This window comes from Theobroma cacao, chromosome 9, assembly GCF_053813885.1.
Source record: "Theobroma cacao isolate CCN51 chromosome 9, ASM5381388v1, whole genome shotgun sequence".
Taxonomy (NCBI): Eukaryota; Viridiplantae; Streptophyta; class Magnoliopsida; order Malvales; family Malvaceae; genus Theobroma; species Theobroma cacao.
This window is the reverse complement of record NC_142647.1, coordinates 43,278,590-43,296,944: the sequence shown is the minus strand read 5'-3', so window position 1 is coordinate 43,296,944 and position 18,355 is coordinate 43,278,590. Positions and strand designations below refer to the sequence as shown.

General features: G+C 35.0%; 2 protein-coding genes across 2 annotated transcripts in view; both read right to left on the bottom strand.

Annotated features, from left to right (window-relative positions):
* Window positions 1-285: 285 nt before the first annotated feature.
* Window positions 286-5,062, bottom strand: LOC18590040 (FAD/NAD(P)-binding oxidoreductase family protein). Its single transcript, XM_018127266.2, has 16 exons — window positions 4,680-5,062; window positions 4,459-4,587; window positions 4,292-4,351; window positions 3,980-4,093; window positions 3,805-3,892; window positions 3,221-3,366; window positions 3,039-3,140; window positions 2,383-2,454; window positions 2,208-2,307; window positions 2,052-2,134; window positions 1,527-1,604; window positions 1,341-1,439; window positions 1,200-1,250; window positions 1,051-1,107; window positions 782-823; window positions 286-502 (listed from the first exon to the last, which is right to left on the bottom strand). The coding sequence occupies exons 1-16, from the start codon at window positions 4,827-4,829 to the stop codon at window positions 422-424; spliced, it is 1,452 nt and encodes a 483-aa protein (XP_017982755.2). The 5' UTR covers window positions 4,830-5,062; the 3' UTR covers window positions 286-421.
* Window positions 5,063-5,171: 109 nt separating this feature from the next.
* Window positions 5,172-18,355, bottom strand: part of LOC18590038 (ARM repeat superfamily protein) — a 28,076-nt gene continuing 14,892 nt past the window's right edge. The window contains exons 21-35 of the mRNA XM_007015311.3: window positions 16,942-17,109; window positions 16,264-16,557; window positions 15,825-16,001; window positions 13,395-13,658; window positions 12,660-12,758; window positions 12,385-12,569; window positions 10,552-10,887; window positions 9,258-9,411; window positions 9,040-9,150; window positions 8,743-8,910; window positions 7,626-7,752; window positions 6,604-6,762; window positions 6,408-6,520; window positions 6,269-6,328; window positions 5,172-5,705 (exon numbers count right to left, since the gene is read on the bottom strand). Of these exons, the coding sequence (XP_007015373.3) occupies window positions 5,502-5,705; window positions 6,269-6,328; window positions 6,408-6,520; window positions 6,604-6,762; window positions 7,626-7,752; window positions 8,743-8,910; window positions 9,040-9,150; window positions 9,258-9,411; window positions 10,552-10,887; window positions 12,385-12,569; window positions 12,660-12,758; window positions 13,395-13,658; window positions 15,825-16,001; window positions 16,264-16,557; window positions 16,942-17,109 (2,619 nt within the window). The 3' untranslated portion in view covers window positions 5,172-5,501. The remainder of the gene's footprint in view (window positions 5,706-6,268; window positions 6,329-6,407; window positions 6,521-6,603; window positions 6,763-7,625; window positions 7,753-8,742; window positions 8,911-9,039; window positions 9,151-9,257; window positions 9,412-10,551; window positions 10,888-12,384; window positions 12,570-12,659; window positions 12,759-13,394; window positions 13,659-15,824; window positions 16,002-16,263; window positions 16,558-16,941; window positions 17,110-18,355) is intronic.

The following is an 18,355-nucleotide window of genomic DNA, read 5'->3' as shown; positions in this document are numbered from 1 at the left end:
AATTTTAATTAAATTTAACTACTAACTTACATGTCCTATTGAATTTGTAATAATTCAAAGATAACAAGAAGGCAACCGAACATTTGAAATAATTGATGCATGATTTCCCTACTTAAAAAACAAGATTCAAATTCCCTTAAATTCAAAAAAAAAAGACAAATGTTTATTATTATTCTATTATTAAACAAGACTTTGTAATGTGAAAGATCGTATTTAGTATTTAGATAAGCTGAGCAAGTTAGCGATAAGGCCTCATGTTATCAAAACTGGAGAGAAGTCTGTCAATTTACAATTGAAATGAGACCTTTCTATTCAAAGATGACATTCTTCCATAATCCACTACATATACATGCATGCATGCACTCCACATCAAGCCAGGAAAGTAGCCATATCTATTACCTAAATTCTCAAATTTTATGGTTCACATGGCTCCCTCTAAATTAGCATTTCCTGCCAGTCTACCGATGCTACTTCCAGCAATGTAACCACCAGACCAAGCATTCTGACATAAGAGAAAGAAAAGACTATGTTAACATATTACTGGAATGAAAATGGAGCAGCCTCTCATCTCTGTCCTCAAGCACCACCATGAGGACATGCCTGGTGAGGCCAGAGTGGCTCCGCAGTCAGCCTCTTATCAAATTAAGTTAGGTGTTTTGATTTTTCAATTTGTTCATATTTCAATTACAACAGTCAACTGCATATTAGGTTCCCTTAAAATACTATGACAATGAACATAATGGCAGGGAACCATTTACATCTTAGAACATATCTTTCTCACCTGGAAATTGAAACCACCCGTCACCCCATCAACATTTAGTACCTGCAATTAGTTTCAATTTTGAGCAGTGCTGAATGGCATAAAAAATTTACTGACACACGGATTAGTTACATGCATGCATGTAGTAATACTCAATGCTTATTATGCAATCAAAATTAAGGACTTGCTTGAATCTAAAATAAGTAAGAACCACAATTATGCACTATTGGCATGGTTGACTTATTTACAAGTATATCACAATCCATCATCAAAGAATGATAAGGAAATACCTCTCCAGCAAAGAATAGATTTGGTTGGATTTTGCTTTCCATTGTATTCAGATGGATCTTCACAAAAGCAAGAACTATTAAGTCATATTTCCAATAGCTACAAGGGAAGGAGGGATGGAAGGAGGGAGAGGAAGAGAAAGCGAACAAACCTCTGACAGTGGGACACCTCCAGCAGTGACAAATTCATCCTTAAATTGGCCCTTCATTAAAAGGAGAGATGCATCATCTCAGAAAATAACCAATAAAAATATTGAACAGGAGTTTGACAGGTTTATTAGAGCAAAGATTACCTTCCCTTTCACTTTAAATGTGCAATGCTTTAAAATATGAGCAATCGAAATTAAAGAGTTATTTGAGAGGGAAGCCCACAAGGTATCTCCAACTAAACCCTATGAAAGATGATATCCATAAGTTCAACTGAAAACAACAAATTTTAAAGACAAACTATTAACTTTCAAATTGAAATGTTCACAAACCTCACGGTCCAATATATATGTCCAAAATCTCTTGACAAGTCTTAATTCTGTAGGACATGAATTAAGCACCTTTTGTTTCTGTACAGAGATGTAAATAAATAAGCAATCACCATATACACACACTCTTATGATAGACTACCAAGCCCATACAATCAAAAGTAACATCAGACCACTCAAGAAAAAAGACTGCTAGTAGTTAGACTAGAAAGTTGAGATATCAAATTTAATTTAAGGTTTTTAGCCAGTGACTAATATCTATTAAGGAGTGGCATCTAGACACAACCTTTAACTGTACACAAGCTTTTGGGACAAAAATCTCTTATGGTGGATGGTAGATTCTGCTGTTATCCCGATTTTATTTATAGGCAAGCTTCAAATGCTGGCCTACCTGCTTCTATCAAGATACCACGTTGAGTCTTACTTGAACGATTACTCTGACTTCACAATATGATTAAATGTGAAAAGAAATGATTCATAGTTCGAACTGTATGCCTGAAGACCAACAATAAGTAGATCCAGAATTACCGCAAACCTATTTTTCTGTTGACTCAGCAAGGATTTTAGATCTTCTATATGTAAATCAGGTACAAAATCCACAATTAGTTTCCCTGCATCCAAACACTATAAACTTAGGAAGATCAACCATAAATTTTGTATTAAGGGCAGAATGAAATTACTCACCTTTGTAACCTGAACTATACAGATGCCGGGCACCCCAAGCAGATAGCCGAAGAATTGCTGGTCCACTGAGACCCCAGTGTGTGACTAACATGGGGCCAACCTAATATTCCAAAAATAAGAGTTAGCAGTTATACAATACTCAATTGTGAGCATTAATATAATAATATTACAAAACCTGGGTAAGTTGCTGGATGTTCCTTTGCACATTTTCTAATTTCAGCTTCACAATGACTTTTGAAAATGTAACCTGAGAACATAGAGAATGAAAACGAAATAACAGACCAAGCTTTAGAGAAAATATGATAATGGACATCAATTACAAAGACTGTGCTTTTGACTTTTCAAAGACAAAAAGAAATCCAGAATAATAGTAACCTGTGGGAAAACAGGGAATTTAGATACCCATTGCAAGTACTAGTACTATGCCATATAAGATCAACAAATATTTCATGAAAATTGAAGTCATAGCCGAATAAATGACAGAAAAGTCCCCAAATAGCATCATGCTTAATATATGATGAGCTTCCTATAAACTCTGCTCCTATCGAGGACAAAATTAATTCCATATTAATTGTAGAATAACATAAGGGCTCTCCTAGCAATCATTGCATTGCAGATTAAGATAACAATTCAATAAGCCTAATTCCCAAATGTAGATATGATCATAAAAGGACAATTTGTACAAGCTGAATAAAAGCTTCTATTTTTGACAGCAAATTGACAGTAAAGAACCACCAAAATGCTATTACTCAAATAAACAAATAACAGAATGTCACTAACTATTTAAAGGTAACATGGTGAGGATATTAAACATCCACGGAGGAATGGTACCCCTGACATGTCTGTCAATTGTGAATCCTCAATCTTAAAAGTGAATAAGCTTGGTACTGGGTCTACAACGGAATGACCAAGCTGAACTGCAAGACTATGACCCTGTGACATGAGCAAAAGCATTTATCAAAAAACTTAAAGGCCCAAGACCACCATGCTAATGCACCAGTCGTCATTCATACCTGCTGGCTACTTCCACTAGCAATCAATACATAATCAGCTTCAACAAGTTCAACAGAGTTGAGGGTACGCTTCTCGACCTTGAGAAGGAATTTCCCACCAGCACTAGCAGAGGCACATGTCACAACTTTCCCAGTTTGTAGAGAAACTGGTCCAAGAAAATATCATTTTAGTATTAACAGGTTATCAAAAACATGCTATAATATCATGGAGGGATTACAACTACACCATTATTTATGCACTTAGTTTTTTTATCTTTCCGATTTAGGCTACAAACAGAAGGCAATATATCTTGCAGCAGAATGAAGACACCTTATAAAGTGTTATGCTCGTCTAGTTATTTATTAATTTAACTCCCTCATAACAGATTTGAGTCCCTGTATCAACGGAGAAAGCTGTAGCTTTTAAGAATTAGTAAGGGTTGCCCAAAAAAGATCATTTAAAAATAGTGATGACATCAAGGATTTTTTTTTTTTTAATGTTTAACAAAGAAACCGTCCCCCATGATCTCTTCAAACTCAGCAAAAGACCAACAAATTAAGAAATAAATTCACTACTGGTACAGTTAATGGCCAAAGAGACATACCTCCCTTACACTTTGCCTCAGATATAAGACAATCAATAACTGAAGAAGAACTATTGGTGACAGGAAACACTCTTCCGTCATCCTCAGTCTGTGACAGACATGCGTAAATTGCAAATGGGAAATAAAGAATATATGGAGAAAGTGGAAAAAAGAAAGACATGCAGCTTTGAAGCACCTTCAATTCCACCCCATGATCGACAAACCAGGACATGGTATCCACAGGGCCATGCATGTTGAAAAAAGATCCTCTCAATTCTTTGTAACCTCTAGGATAATGATCTGCCAAAACCTTTTAAGGGGTTAGTCTCATTATTTATACTCTAGGATAATGATTAGCCACACCTTTTAAGGGATTAATCTCATCATTTGTAAGAGAATACAATAATTTGCCTAACGCATTTCTCAAGCAAATTCCTCCCCCAAAAGAAAATTAAAAAAACAAAGAAAGAAAAATCCTTTGCTTGTTATTATGAAGAAAAAATCTTACTAAATTGTCAGCACAATGGCCATTTGTGACATTGCATCTTCCTCCCCCAGAAATTTTTACCTGCCAACGATGCCAACACTTCAGACACTGAAAATTTGCATTTTAAGACCGCCTGGGTATTTTTATTTTAATAACATAGAAATTCAGAACAGGTCAGGTTTAAAAACCTTTGATAAAAGCTTTCCTTTCTCGATGACCAACACATTAAGATTAGGAGCAACATTCTTTGCCCTAATTGCTCCATAAACTCCAGCAGCTCCACCCCCTACTACCACCAACAGCTCCTCCCGACTCGGCTGTCCCATTATCAAAGTTAAAAAGACATTAACAAACCCATAAAACAAGTGTGAATTACGAAAAAAAGATTCAGCAGAAACGAGTCAGTTACTTTCTGGGGCTTGTCTGTGTGGATGGCAGCTGTGCTACATTTTGCTCTCTTAGGGGTTAAAAGTAGATAACCATAGTTTCTAGTTCTGGCACTTGCGGTTTGTGAAGAGACGCCCAAATGGAGAAAGTAACGCGCCAAACTAAGACTCATGGATTACTACGACGAAGACAAACCTCGTGCTCTGGTTTTTCAGATAGGAAGAAAATTTTGACGCCTTTTCCGCTAAAATATCACCCCTGCATCTCGGCTATCGGTGGTAGTAATAGTTTGACGTGGCATTTTTTTTAACTTGTAGCGGTGTCAAAACTACAAGGGAAAAAAACAGGAGATAAATTTGAGTGAAGAGAGAGGAAGTTGCTACGTTTGTAATAGGAATGGGCTGATAAGAAATTCTCCTGGGGATTAGTCGGGAGGTTTTGTTTACAGAGTTGGTTGGTCAGATGTTCTTTAGGAGTCAGATTCGGCTGTGACAAATGGTAAATCTGCTTCAAGTTTTGATCCACATTCTCGTCTTGTAGGACTTCATTAAAAAAAGAAAAACAGCTGTTGTTATTTGAACTGATAAGTGTAAAGAAAGAAGCACATAGTTGACACGTTAGCCTGTTCCTAGGATTGTAATTTTGTCTAATTTAGTTGGTATGAACTTCGAATAGACTAATATCTTTCTATTTCATTTTTTTTTTTTTTTTTGTTTTCAAGTAGTACTTTTGTTTCTCTAAATTTCATAATTATAGCCGCATTCGGCATAAGCCAGGTATAACTATATTAAAGATTAACGCCCCTCTGCATCTCTAAATTCTTTGGCAGTTCCGTACATCTTGTTCAGCTTGCTTGAGCATTTACTTGCTCCAGTTTTTCAAGGGCGTCGATGCATTTTCTCAACAACGATTTTGCCTGCTCGTTCTTTTCCATCTCAAGTAGATGCAGAAGCTCCCCCTTCATTCCTGTGTCTGTCCAATTTACTGCTGAAATACGTCCGGCCAACTCGGTGATTTCAACAAGGCACTCTGAAGCAGCAACGTGAACCTAGGATTGAGAACAAGTAGATATTGAGAAGCAAAAATGTACAATAGTATAGTAATGTAAGTATGCAAAACCAAAGGAAGTAATCTCGTGAAGGAAATAATCCAAGGCTATTATTAGAAGAATACGATCGAATTAAAATGACAAAATAAGAAGTATCCATACTCGAAAACATGGCTTCTAAAGGCACTTTCATTGTATTAGCTGTCTGCTAAAATAAATAATAGTGCCTGAGAATCAGATGGCAAAAGAATTATGGTTTCCTAAAAGAAATAACATATAAAAATCCGTTTTTCCAACAATTAAAATAATTGAGTAAAACTGGGTAATCAATTCCCCGGACAGACTTGAAACAGAAAATCCTTGGTAAGAGACCTTATTCCACAGACATGGATCCCACATACACAAAAATGCTATTGATGATATTAGCAAGGACCCATGTACGTGGCATACAGTCGACACAAAGATAAGTAACCTACAAAGACTGTTTATTGGTTGAATCTTTACAAGAATATAAATGGTGGTAACTATAAAGATACAAAACAAGGAAAAAAAAGATTACATACCTGAGAAATTTTTATTGTGCTTATACACTCAACTACTTTGGGTGACGCAGAATAGAACAACTGAAAAAAAGAGAGTAAAAATTAGCGGAGAACATCTACTTCAATGAAATGTAAACTGAATGAAGTGAGCTCTTGGTACCTCCTGAACAAAAGCAGTCGCGCCAGCATATAATGAGGTTTCTTGAGAGTCATCCAAAATGGTGCGGAGCCTTGAGCAAAGTTCTTTTATTGATGAAAATGCCGACATTTTGACTGCTCATAATAGCTCAATCAGTAAAGGTAACAATTTTTTGGAACTAACACAAACAATATACGGTAGAAGAAGAAGAAGATACCGATCCACTGAAAACCAGGTGACAGGGAAATCGAGAATACATCCATCAACTTCACTTTGTGTTCAAGCATGTCAGTTACAGATGCCACTTGAATGCAAGCCGTGATGCAGTTCATCAGTTTGTCAATTGGAACAGAAACATCTTCAGCATCATCAGATTCTGCTAACAAGTAGAAAGCCTCGATTTAGGTTTGTATTTTATGATAGTTCTAACTCATTGAAGTGATCAAGCATGAATACATGAGGTTACACAACTTTTCACCTATCAATATGGTTCAAACCAGAAAAAATTACTATTGATAAACACCAAGATAAAAATGCATTCTACATAACCTTGCAAAATTTGCAAAAAAAGTTACCATTCAATGTGGTTCAAAGAAACTTAAGGGTTGGTTTACCACCAAATGCATTATCTTTGAAGTGATGCTAATATTTAACACTGAGGCAAGTTGACCTGCCATGCCTGGTATGCACCTCGAACGGAACCTAGAAAATGCTATTCAGAGCCTTTGACACAACCACTAGCAGCAATATCTCAAAGATCACTGTTCCACCAGCCCTCCAATGTGGATATCAAGATGAGAAAATCAAAAATTTGCCATTAAGTTAAAAAAATAGAATTTGCTTAGCAAAGTCTGTTTATGATTTGATAGTATTTTAAACATGCAATGCACACACACTTCTATTGTTGCTTTTCCCGGTAAAAATTGCTAATTGTACAGCCTCTTGAGGAAAATGCAGGATAGAGAAAGCATATCTGCTGAAGTGAGAAAATTACAAAAGAAAGAACAATCAACACGTATTTGATGATAATTAAATTGACCGACAACTTCAGAGTGTAAATTAGCTGGTTTTCACAAGTGAAGGTAAACTAACATTTAATTGCAGCAAGAACTATAAAAATTACAATGAATAAGAAGTAAAGCAGCTCTTGTTGAACTTATGTGATTTCACAATTCTTATGAACTACATACATATATAGATTATATAGCAAACAAAGAAAAAGTAAGCTTTTGAAAAGACCTGCTCTAGGGATGTCACTTCCCAAAGGTGCTCGTCCAGTTTTATTGAGGGAAGCCGAGTTACACATCTCAAATAGCATTGGAAAAACAAGATTAAAGAACTCTGGATTCCCAAAGGATTTTATAACCTGAGCAAAAGTTCAAAGAACAAATTTTAAATGTCATCATCAGAATAACCAGAAACATTCTGAATGAGTTAAAAGAAACATTCTAAATGAGTTAAAAGCCATGTCAGAGATCAGGCAGGAAATATTAAAAAAATAACCATAGATCAAATGAAATGGTTGGAGTTTAGTTCCTGATATTTCTCACCTATGAGAAAAAACAATTTGTAGATCTCCTGATAGTTAATAATCTTAGCAGAAAACTCTCTCGACAACAGAAAACAGAAATTTTCTTGCCAAAGATACCATATTCTTATGCATCTTTCAAACAAATGATTATCCTCAGGGGTCAAAACATTTAACCTTTTGTCTTACAAGATGTTCATATATAAATTATGTTCCAAAGCTCATTTCAACTCCACATTGCCCTCAAACCAGTTTGGATCATTCACATTTATCCTTTTTCCCCATATAACTTGATAAAAGGTTATATAACAAACAAGCCACTGCCTGCCACATATATCGGCAGGAAGAAACTTTGTTGTTTTCTATGAATTGTTTTTTTCAATTATGATTTGAATGAAGTAACGAAAGCAACATGCAAATATTGGTTTAACCTAATAATTTTATTTATATATAACATTGATGACTAAAACGGTCATGGGCTAAACCATTCCAACAAAGAAAGAGAACTTATCCTTGAGGGTTTTTTTTAGCCAAAATATCCTTTTATTGAGTGTAGCCTAATTCACAGAAAAAAGTGCAAAAAAAGGTCAAAAGTCCAGCCCTCATGTTTTGACAGAGATCCCCTCCAAAAATTTAGGTATGTTTGCTAGATAAAGTTTAAGGGTAGATGAGGGATTGCACTAGAGCTAGCATTAAACAAACAATTTTAAAATAATAATAAAAGAAAAGCATTTGAACAACTACCAGAAGGCTAGAACCAGTCTTATGAACAGCTCGAAAATACAATTGAATAATGAAATCCATGAATAATTATTGGTAGATGTTTACCTGTTCAAGACAGGAAAAAGCAGCTTCACAGTATTTCTTGACTTTCTTAGTGCACGCGGAAGACACTAGACTCAAAATAGTACCAGGAAGTGCAGGATCTTCAGTGGAAATTGCTTCATGGCATGATGTAGAAAGAGCAGCTATTGCGTGTAATAGTGTCTCCTTCCCCTGTTATAATGAAAATTGAAAATTAATAGCGATGTAAACTATTATTACAATAGAAAATCTTAGAAGACTCCTAACACATCTCACATAGTTAAAAACAATGAATAACGATAAAAATTTAGGTATTCCTACCTCCCATAAACGACCAGGAATTTCTTTCATAAGAGATTTCAGGAGAACATGGTGATAAGAAGACAAGGAATCACCCAGAACTTCACTAAGCTTGCAGATTGCCTTAGCTGACTGCAGGTGCAAAGGACAAACCAACACCTTTGATTAGCATACAAGAGGAGCAAAACAAAGTTAGCAGAAAATAGGACTAGAAGAAGGGAGAGAAAAGGAGAACTTACTTTTCGTTTACTTGCCCATGAAGATGATGTAATGCTTTCACCAACAAGTGAAATGATTTCCCCCAAATACAACTGTAGTGCCATTCGTTCGCCACTTGTGCTTTCTTCCCAGAGCTCCTCAAAAACACCAGAAACATGTTTGTCATCCTCAAATCTGCAGAAGAAGTAACATAAGAATTTCAGAGTCAAGTTTCGTTTTAGAATAGCTATTATTATGCTTAAGAAAAATGACAGTATTTAAACATTGTTAATGGTTTATTACATTGACAATTGTGAAGCTATATTGGCTACTGAGAGATAGTTTATGAGGATTTGAATGATGGAAAAAGACGGAAAATAAAACAAATTCAAAGAATTGCACAAAATGATTGCATAATGCTGGAAATTTATGTGCAGAAGTATATAATATGTACATTTAGATGCAAAACTTCAATTTTCTAGTAATTGGAAAATCTGAAATTCCATGTTGCAATAAGTTTGCAGTACAGGGAGGAACATAATTCACAAAACATCATGGCATATCAAAAGAGACATGCATGTATATAACTCTTAAAAATCAATACCGACAGCAATGTGATTCCGTTAATAAGGAGTTTTCAAGGAATTTCACTTATTATCTCCTATTTTTTAATAAGCTATTAATTTCAAACTATGGATTAGAATTACCACTTCAGAAGAAAATTTTTTTTCTAATAATTGAAAATTCCATTAATCCAATAAAAAGGGAAAAAAACACAAAGAATGCAGCAAGCAAGCTACCAGCTAGAGAAGGCCAGAGCCTGAACTAAAAGACAAAATCTATTCAAATTCAAACTGAAATGAGACAAAAAGACCTAAAACCAAAGAAAAGAATGTTTAATTTGGTTTTTAAGAGGCTTAAACTAACAGAAACCTGCATCTGTACCAGTAGCTTATAAGTTGCTAAATCGATTTGACATTAACTAAAGGTGGAGGAGCTAACACAATTGTTGCTTGGACTGGAATATAGAAAACAAAAATGAATGCAGAGTACGAAAGCTGTTGTTTAGTTACTTTTTAAAGGTTATCTTGTTCTTAGCCAACAACTCTAAATTTACCTTCACATATGCCTAAAGTACTCAATTATGAAAAAGGTATATAGTGGCTTCAGTTGAATTTTTCCTTTTCTTGGGCGGGGGGGTTCAGATTTTGGTGGACAGGTAACATTTAGCACTTCTTCAATGCTATTCATCTGAGTGGCATTTATGAGAACCATTTATAAAATAGAGGGCATAGAACTGTTGCGAAGACAGCTTAGATGAAAATGTATCTAGACCTTGAAATAAAAATCACAGGAATGATCACTGTATTATATCCACTCAAAACATCTGAGGCAGTGGATGAATAGCTTTTCAACAAAAATGCACAAGATACTTGAGCATTCCTGTCACCAGTGTGCAAAGCTGCAGTGTCTTCTATCAACTTTTCAGCCTGAGAAGGAGTTGCATACTTCAAAACAATGGCCAAAGCACCTGCAAAGGCACGTTTTGCTGCGGTACTTTTCTCCCCCCTCACAACGGGAAACAACAGCTTTGATAGCGTGTTGGTAAAGGGTCTGATATCTACACCAACTTTCTGAACTAATAAGTTGATAAAGGTGGCAACACCAACCCTGTGAAAGTTGAAGATTAAAAGAAAAAAGAATCAAAATTATAGACAACATCATTAATAGACATCATTTGTAATTGTAATTACCAAGCAAAAGCTTTCAGCAATCACTTAATGCTAAGCAAACAACATATATGTGTCATTTTTTTTAGTTTTGAGATGCATTTCTATTTGTGCTGTATTTATATCACCAACTAAAATTATTTTGGCATACAAGCATCGCATTACATAGGACTGAAAAGAGTGTTCTTGCATTCAGGCATGTCAAACATAAAAGGAATGCTTATTTTTGAGAACTTTGTTATAATCCCATCGTCTGATGGAGTTTCTGCTAATAGCAGAATAAAGCTTATTAAAACTAAAAACAATTGTTTTTTGATGGATTGAAACATCCTGACAGATATAACACATAAGAATTGACAAGAAAAATAAGACTAAGGGAATGGCAATCTTAACAGATGTAGCATGTGCTGTAGTGAGGTGAATTGTGCAATTCATTGCTTTCTGCATTGCACTATTGATAACAAGTAACACTATTGACCCCTCAGCAAAGGGTCATGGTCATTGCTTTGCAATGATAAAATTGGCTGTCAACTATGGTAGTTATGCCAATGCATCGAATTTTTCCTCTTTATAAGTCTGGTTGGTTTGGTAACAAAGATGTTTCAAACAGGAAATCCAAATTCCATGACAAATATCAAATTTTGTTAAAAAAAATTAACAAGAAAAGCTATCTGATACAGGAATAATGAATCATCAATTAAAAATGTTGAGAGCATGAAAGCAAAATCCACATTAATATTCAGAAGCTACAAGTTAGAAACTTGAGAGACTAAAAGAATGTTATCACAATGTAAAACATACTTGTAAATCAGCAAACAATATGATAAAGGGAATGACATGTCTATTTCATGAAACACAAGCAGGTGACTCTAAATTATATCTCATAATGATATTTATGCCATCATACTAAAACCATATTATTTGAATAATAAGGTATAAAACATTAAACTAAGAATAAAACCTTATCAAATTTTAAAATTGTGGAGTCAGCCACAGATGTTCAAATAAAAATTTCTGGAATTTTAAAATCCAAGTGTGGCCATTGCCAATAATTGCAATTGCACTGATCTGGTTATTCAGAGTAGCCAATACATTGCAAAAAACTACAACCATATCACCTCTGCTTAGAATCATATTGCAGAACCATTGGCAGGAAAAGGCTTAGCAATGAAACTCGAAAAATAACTAGGTTTCTACCAGAATGTCGAAGGACATTGTTTTCATACAGGTTCACCACTGATTTCAATTTAATCCTTTAAAAGAAAATCTAGTGGTTTTTGTAATTCTACAATCTGCACATTCAACTATCACTCAGAGAGAAAAACTCTCCACTTTAAATATGCAGAAAAGGGCAAGGAAAAGTATTCTTTAAAGTTTACGACATCCTTTGTCACTCCTTGTGATTAACCTTAAATTTAGAATTGCAAAGAGTACCAACCTAGTGTTGAGGCCAACTCCAGAACGAACCAAGTTAGCAAGACGTGGAACCAACATTTCTAATGATTTGCTATCTACAACATTTATGCACAAGTCAAGGGTCTCCCACATGGGAGATCCTTTTGCAATTGAAAGTCGCAGATTTTCTAGCTTCTCTGTCTGTATTCCAACATTTGCCGCATGCAACTAGCAGAAAAAAAAAAGGACAATGAATCAATAAAACAAGATAAGCATGGACTAGTTTAAAATTCTAAAGCAGGGAAGCTTCCCTCAAACCTCAACATAATTGAGTCCTTGGTCTTCTAGGCTTGATAAACTTTCCAGCATGCAACAAACTAAATCAGATAAATGTGGGCGAACTGCAATTCCTGCACCCTGTAAATAAACCCCAATTCCCAAAATGGCAATGCCAAATTAAGTAAAAGAATAGACAAACCCATAAAAATTAAATAAGGTCGAACAGTAAACATGGTGCAAAAGAGGTAAGAAACACCCGCGTTTATTTAATAGCAGACACAAATGTCAAGGGAAGGATAAGAAGACCAATTGGACATGGATGAAAGTTATAAAAGAGGACTTCAGTTCTACTAAATGCATGGTCTCCAAAAAGAGCACAAGGACACAACCAAATATAGCTGACCCACCTAAAAAGAGATTAGTTTGTTTCTGATGTTGTTGAACTAGTATGTCATACCGCAGAAAACACATTGTAATTTCAAATTTCCTGTCTCAATATGTTAGGCCATTTTGATAATGCACAAGACATACTGTAGCTAACTTTTGCATGTCATTCCTTGTTGATAGGAATTTGCCTCTTTCTAATGATATATCATCTATGCTTAAAGCGAAAACAGTTAAAACAACCACCCATGCTTATCTACTTTTGCTAAGGGCCAAATTTGGATATAAAGAAAAAGTAAAATGGACTTTTAATTAAGGCATATTAAGTGCTCACATAATTCCTGAATCCAGTTCGCAGTTAAGGCAAAATAATTGCAAAATGTTGCTAACCTTTGCAAGCTTCATAACAACTCCAATTGATGCCTTACGAATACTATCAACTTTACTCAATATGCCTTCTGCAAGCAGAAAGGGAAGAACAATATCCATCGATTGGCTTGCATCTGATGCTTCAGTAAGTGAGACATCACAGAGCCTTATTGTTAATGAGGTTACAGCACGGCATAGTTTGTCACCAGCATTTCGAACAGTCTCCTTGATGTCATCCATGGCACGAAACGCAGCCACCCATATTTTCTTCAAATGCTTCCCAACCTACATGACAAGAATGTATGGATTGGATTTTACAGGACAGGAATTGTTAGACACCACAATGCTCTGAAAACAGAATATCATAAAATTTTTTAACCAGAAAATTTCTATATCATGTCAAAGTTGGATCATGCTGACAAAGCATAAGAAATATATCTTTTACTTTGAATGGTTACATTATGGTAGATATAGCAGGAATATGAAACTTTAGAGGTTATGAGAATATTGTACCATGCTATTAATGTTGTTATATAAATTCTGTAATGAAGAAACAAGTGCTGAACTAGGAAATAAACAGAGCATGCTTTTGTTGGAAACCTAGCAGTAAAACAACAGCCCATGCTAAGTAAGAAGTATGGATAATTCTAGGTTACTAAGTCCATGATTAAGACATGCCATTTGTTAACTTACATTCATTTAGACAAATAATCTTTCAATTAAGTCATAATCAAACTAAAAACTCATGAACATCTAGAGAGTTTACACAGTTGATTGTAAATATTGTATTTGGTTCTTTTACAGCGTTTTTAATTTAAGGGAAAGGGGCACTCATGTTAAATCAACTAAACCTAAGTTTTAAACCAGCTAGTGTGAACAACATGAATCCACTTTCAACACTTGACCAAGTTCATGGCTATATGTTCAAATTGTTTTATACTACTTGAACTCATGAGTTTCAAATATACATTACCAAGTTATCTTTGATACTTGCATCACTCTTCCACACCATTGCAAACCTGCGCCTAAAATGCATTTTTTTAATCATTCTAAGTATTCTCAAGTGGTGCCTCCACCATTTCATGACATAAACTTTTTGCGATAGGTAACTGTGAGTGTTCTAGGATCAATTAGATATAGGGATTCAAAAGAATCAAACCTATTTGTGAGCTATTTGAGCTCAGCTTGCGGAATACTCAATCTTGATTCACTTACTGTTTAGTCAAGCTTAAGTAGTTAAATAAGCAAGTTTGAGTATTCTAACAATTGGCTCTTGTAGCTAGTGAGTCCAATTGAGGTTTTGATTTTTTATATTAAGAAACAGCATGTCATTTCAAGCTTGGGTTTAAGCTTGCTTTTAGCTTCATGATAAAAAAGCCTAACTGAATCAAGCTTGAATCTAAAATGAAGCTGAATCAAGCTCAAGGTGAGCGTTGTGCATTGAGCATTGAGTTTCATAGTTAAGTAAGCTTGAATTTTACCTTTTACCAACTCAACTCAGCTCAATAGGACCCCACAACTCTGAATTTATTTGGCTGAAGCACTTGCTAGAGGAACTTGGATTTGTAAATTCACAGCTAATGATCTCATATTTGATAACTAGGAAGCTACACATATAGCACCTAATCCAGTATTTCATGAAAAAACCATGCATACCTCAGTTGATTATCATACAATTCAGATTGGAGAATGAAATTCACACAAAATCAGTGAGATCTACAGATCAGTAAGCAGATTTATTCACTTAACCTTTGGGAGATTCAAGAGTGACTTATAGCTGTATTCTCTAACAAGAAGGGAGCACCAACATATATTGATAGCTTGAGAGGACTGTTATGAGGCATGCTATGAAGCATACTAAATAAGAGGGTACTATGCACAGTTATGAGGTGTGCTGTGAAGCAGATCAAATAAGAGGGTACTACTTTCCTTTTCTGTGCACACATTTTAGCACAAATACAGGAGGATTCACAGTGTTGGTATGCTCTCATTCTCTCTCACTCTAACACATACACGAGCTTAGAAAATTTTACTCAATCCTAAACATATATTTGATTGTGAAACATTCAAGAGACCGATACACTTGGCAATCAAAGGCCAATTAAAATAAACCACAGTGATAATACTACCCAGCAGAATTAAGTAATCAATTAAGTTGACGATAATGAAGATATAATATCAAAAACTTACACCACAGACATGTTTGCATACATATTTATGATTAATAGTTTGATTTGAATATTATGAAAAAATATACAGAATAAAAGTAAAAGACCAGGAAAGGGAAAAAAAGCACCAAAACAAGTCTTATGCTTTAATGTATATGTCAAGGTTAAACAATTTTGGATCTCTTCAACTTTTTACTACAGAGTGAACTTGATCAAAACGTTTTCCCAGTTAAGATAACAATCATTTGCAAAGGCAAGATAAGACTAACAGCAAGCTCATCACCTGATCAAATTTTCGTCCTTGAATAACATCTGCAAGGGCGAGACAAGATGCCTCACGAGAGCGCCAAAGCCTAGCTCCACACTGTATTAGGAGATCATCAAAAATATAGTCCAGGTTTTCATCAATGGTCCTCTTAGGTTCTGCCACTAGAGATTTCCATATATGTGCCATAGCATCCTGCACATTTCACAAGTACTTAAGAGTAAGGAGCAAAGAACAATACGTCAGAATATGCTAGCTATCAGAAAATTCTCTGTAATTCCAAGAAAATTCACCGCATTCAAAGGAAATAAAATAAAAAGAATACTTTTACAAACATGGATATTAGCTAAACAGCTTCAGATTAAATTGTTTTTGAAAATCAACAGCTTCGGATAAAATTACAGAAGGTTAAAATTGAAGCACTGAAGAAATTTCCTCAAGTCTCAAGGCCTCTTACCTGCACATTTTTATCAGGATCATATTGGTAGCGAACAAGCCTTGGAATCAATGTACGTAAGTGTGGTTGAAGAGCATCACCTGCTTGCTTGGCTATCTTGGAAAATCCAAAAGCAGCACCCCTCTTGGAATTTAGAGAGGCTTGATAATTAGCCAGATCCATGAATTTGTAAATTAAATCTGGTTGCCCCATCTCATTTGCAAGATTGCAAAGCTCCTTGTACGTGCTAAGTTTCCCACCACTAAGATTTTCACCAATGGTACCCTCTTGGAATACTTCTGAGTCTTCAACCAGCTGAAAAACAAATTCACAACCATAAAAAAAGCAGCAGAAAATAAAAATTAAAGATACAGGAAAAAAAAAAAAAGAAAGAAAGGATTCACCAAGGAGGTTTTGTAATCTCTTTCTAACTAATTTAGGTATATTACATTTGCTAAGTGCTGCTATTTAATCTTATCTATTAGTTTTAGGCTGAACAGGCAGATTAGCACGACATGATATAATTAGTTTAAATTACTGATATGTGGAGTCAATCATCATGATATTTTGATTCCTATTTTAATAATCCATTCCCTAAACTGCAAGAACCTAACTTTTGTCTGATGATAGTGTTGAACCTAAAATCAAGTATCAGTAGAGCCTTCTATTCTACACCAAGATATGACATTATAACTTTACCTTGATAGCTCTTTTCCTCTTCCCTGAACCAGTCAAAGTGGTGACAAGTGCTTCAACTAGGTTTTTCTTCATTGATGCATCACCAAGTTCATAAACAATGCTCATGCCTTGGGATGCAAGCTCCTGTGTAAGCTCATGCTGTTCACCAAGTAGGTGTGAAAAAGCCTCCTGCATTCAATTGAAATACGAAGGTATTAAACTAGAATAACACGAAAGTAGTCAGGAAAAAAAGGGGGGCAATGCAACTAATTAACGGGATCCTGTACAAAATAATTCAAGCCTGCCTGCAGTATCCAAGATGATAGAAACATTCTCTGCTGACCACAGCCACTCAGTCAACAAAATTCTTTACTAATAAATTGATTCAGATAAAAGATCACCAAAGCGTGAACAATCCAACATTATAATTATAGTATGTTCGCCTTTTAATTGTTTACCTTTACTGGGAGATAACAATTTATGATCAATTTAAGATGTTAGTAAGCATCAAGAACGCCAGACAGTGGCTTTTGTTAGCTTGAAAGTTACTGCAAGGCTATATTGATGCTAGCCTTTAGCTAGCATCTTTTGCCTTCAGCTATTTATTATTTACCAATATAGATCAATTTATCGACCATTTAAGATGCAACTCAACATCCAAAAAGCCACAGTCGCTTTTGTTTGCTTGGAAGCTTAACATAAATTTTACTTGAAAAAAGATCAAGAGAAAACATTTTGTTTGGGATAGGTATTGCATGAGTAAGAATAAAGGTGACATAGCAGACTATCTTTTATTTTTTCATCGAGCAGATAGGCAGCTGTATTTTTTTTTAGGATTGGTTGGGTAATGCCAGACACAATAGCCATCTTGTCATATGTTTGAAAAGGAAGGTAGAAAGAGAAAACATCATGAAGATTAAAGTACTATTATGTTTGATGTGGTGTGCATGGAGAAGAGAACTCAAACCGATGAACAGACAGAAGATGGCATTTAAAGGATGATAGTGTTGGAATCCTTCTCCTTCCTTTTTTATTGCTATGTTCAATTGGTAGACAGTTTTTCAACTTACTTGTTTAATTGCTCTAGAATTTTTCTAGCATGCTTGAGTTGCTCTGCTTTCTTTGTACTTGAAACTAAACTTTACTTATTTGAGAAACAAGGAAAACTTAGAAAACTATTAACCAAAGCAGTAGGCCTGGTAGATAGGTCGCGTTGCATCCATATCTCTTAGGAAAGGTAGGAAAAGAGAGAGGTTCTATTAAAAGAAAACACTTATTATGCACAAATCAGTAAGTTATCAGAAGAAAGTTCTAATATCTCTTCCTATGACAAGTTTCTAGAGTTATCAATGCAGACTTTACGGCTAGAATTCAATATTTTCCTCAGATGTCAGGAATCTAGTGTAACTGAAAAGAGGAAATCATATAAAGTTGT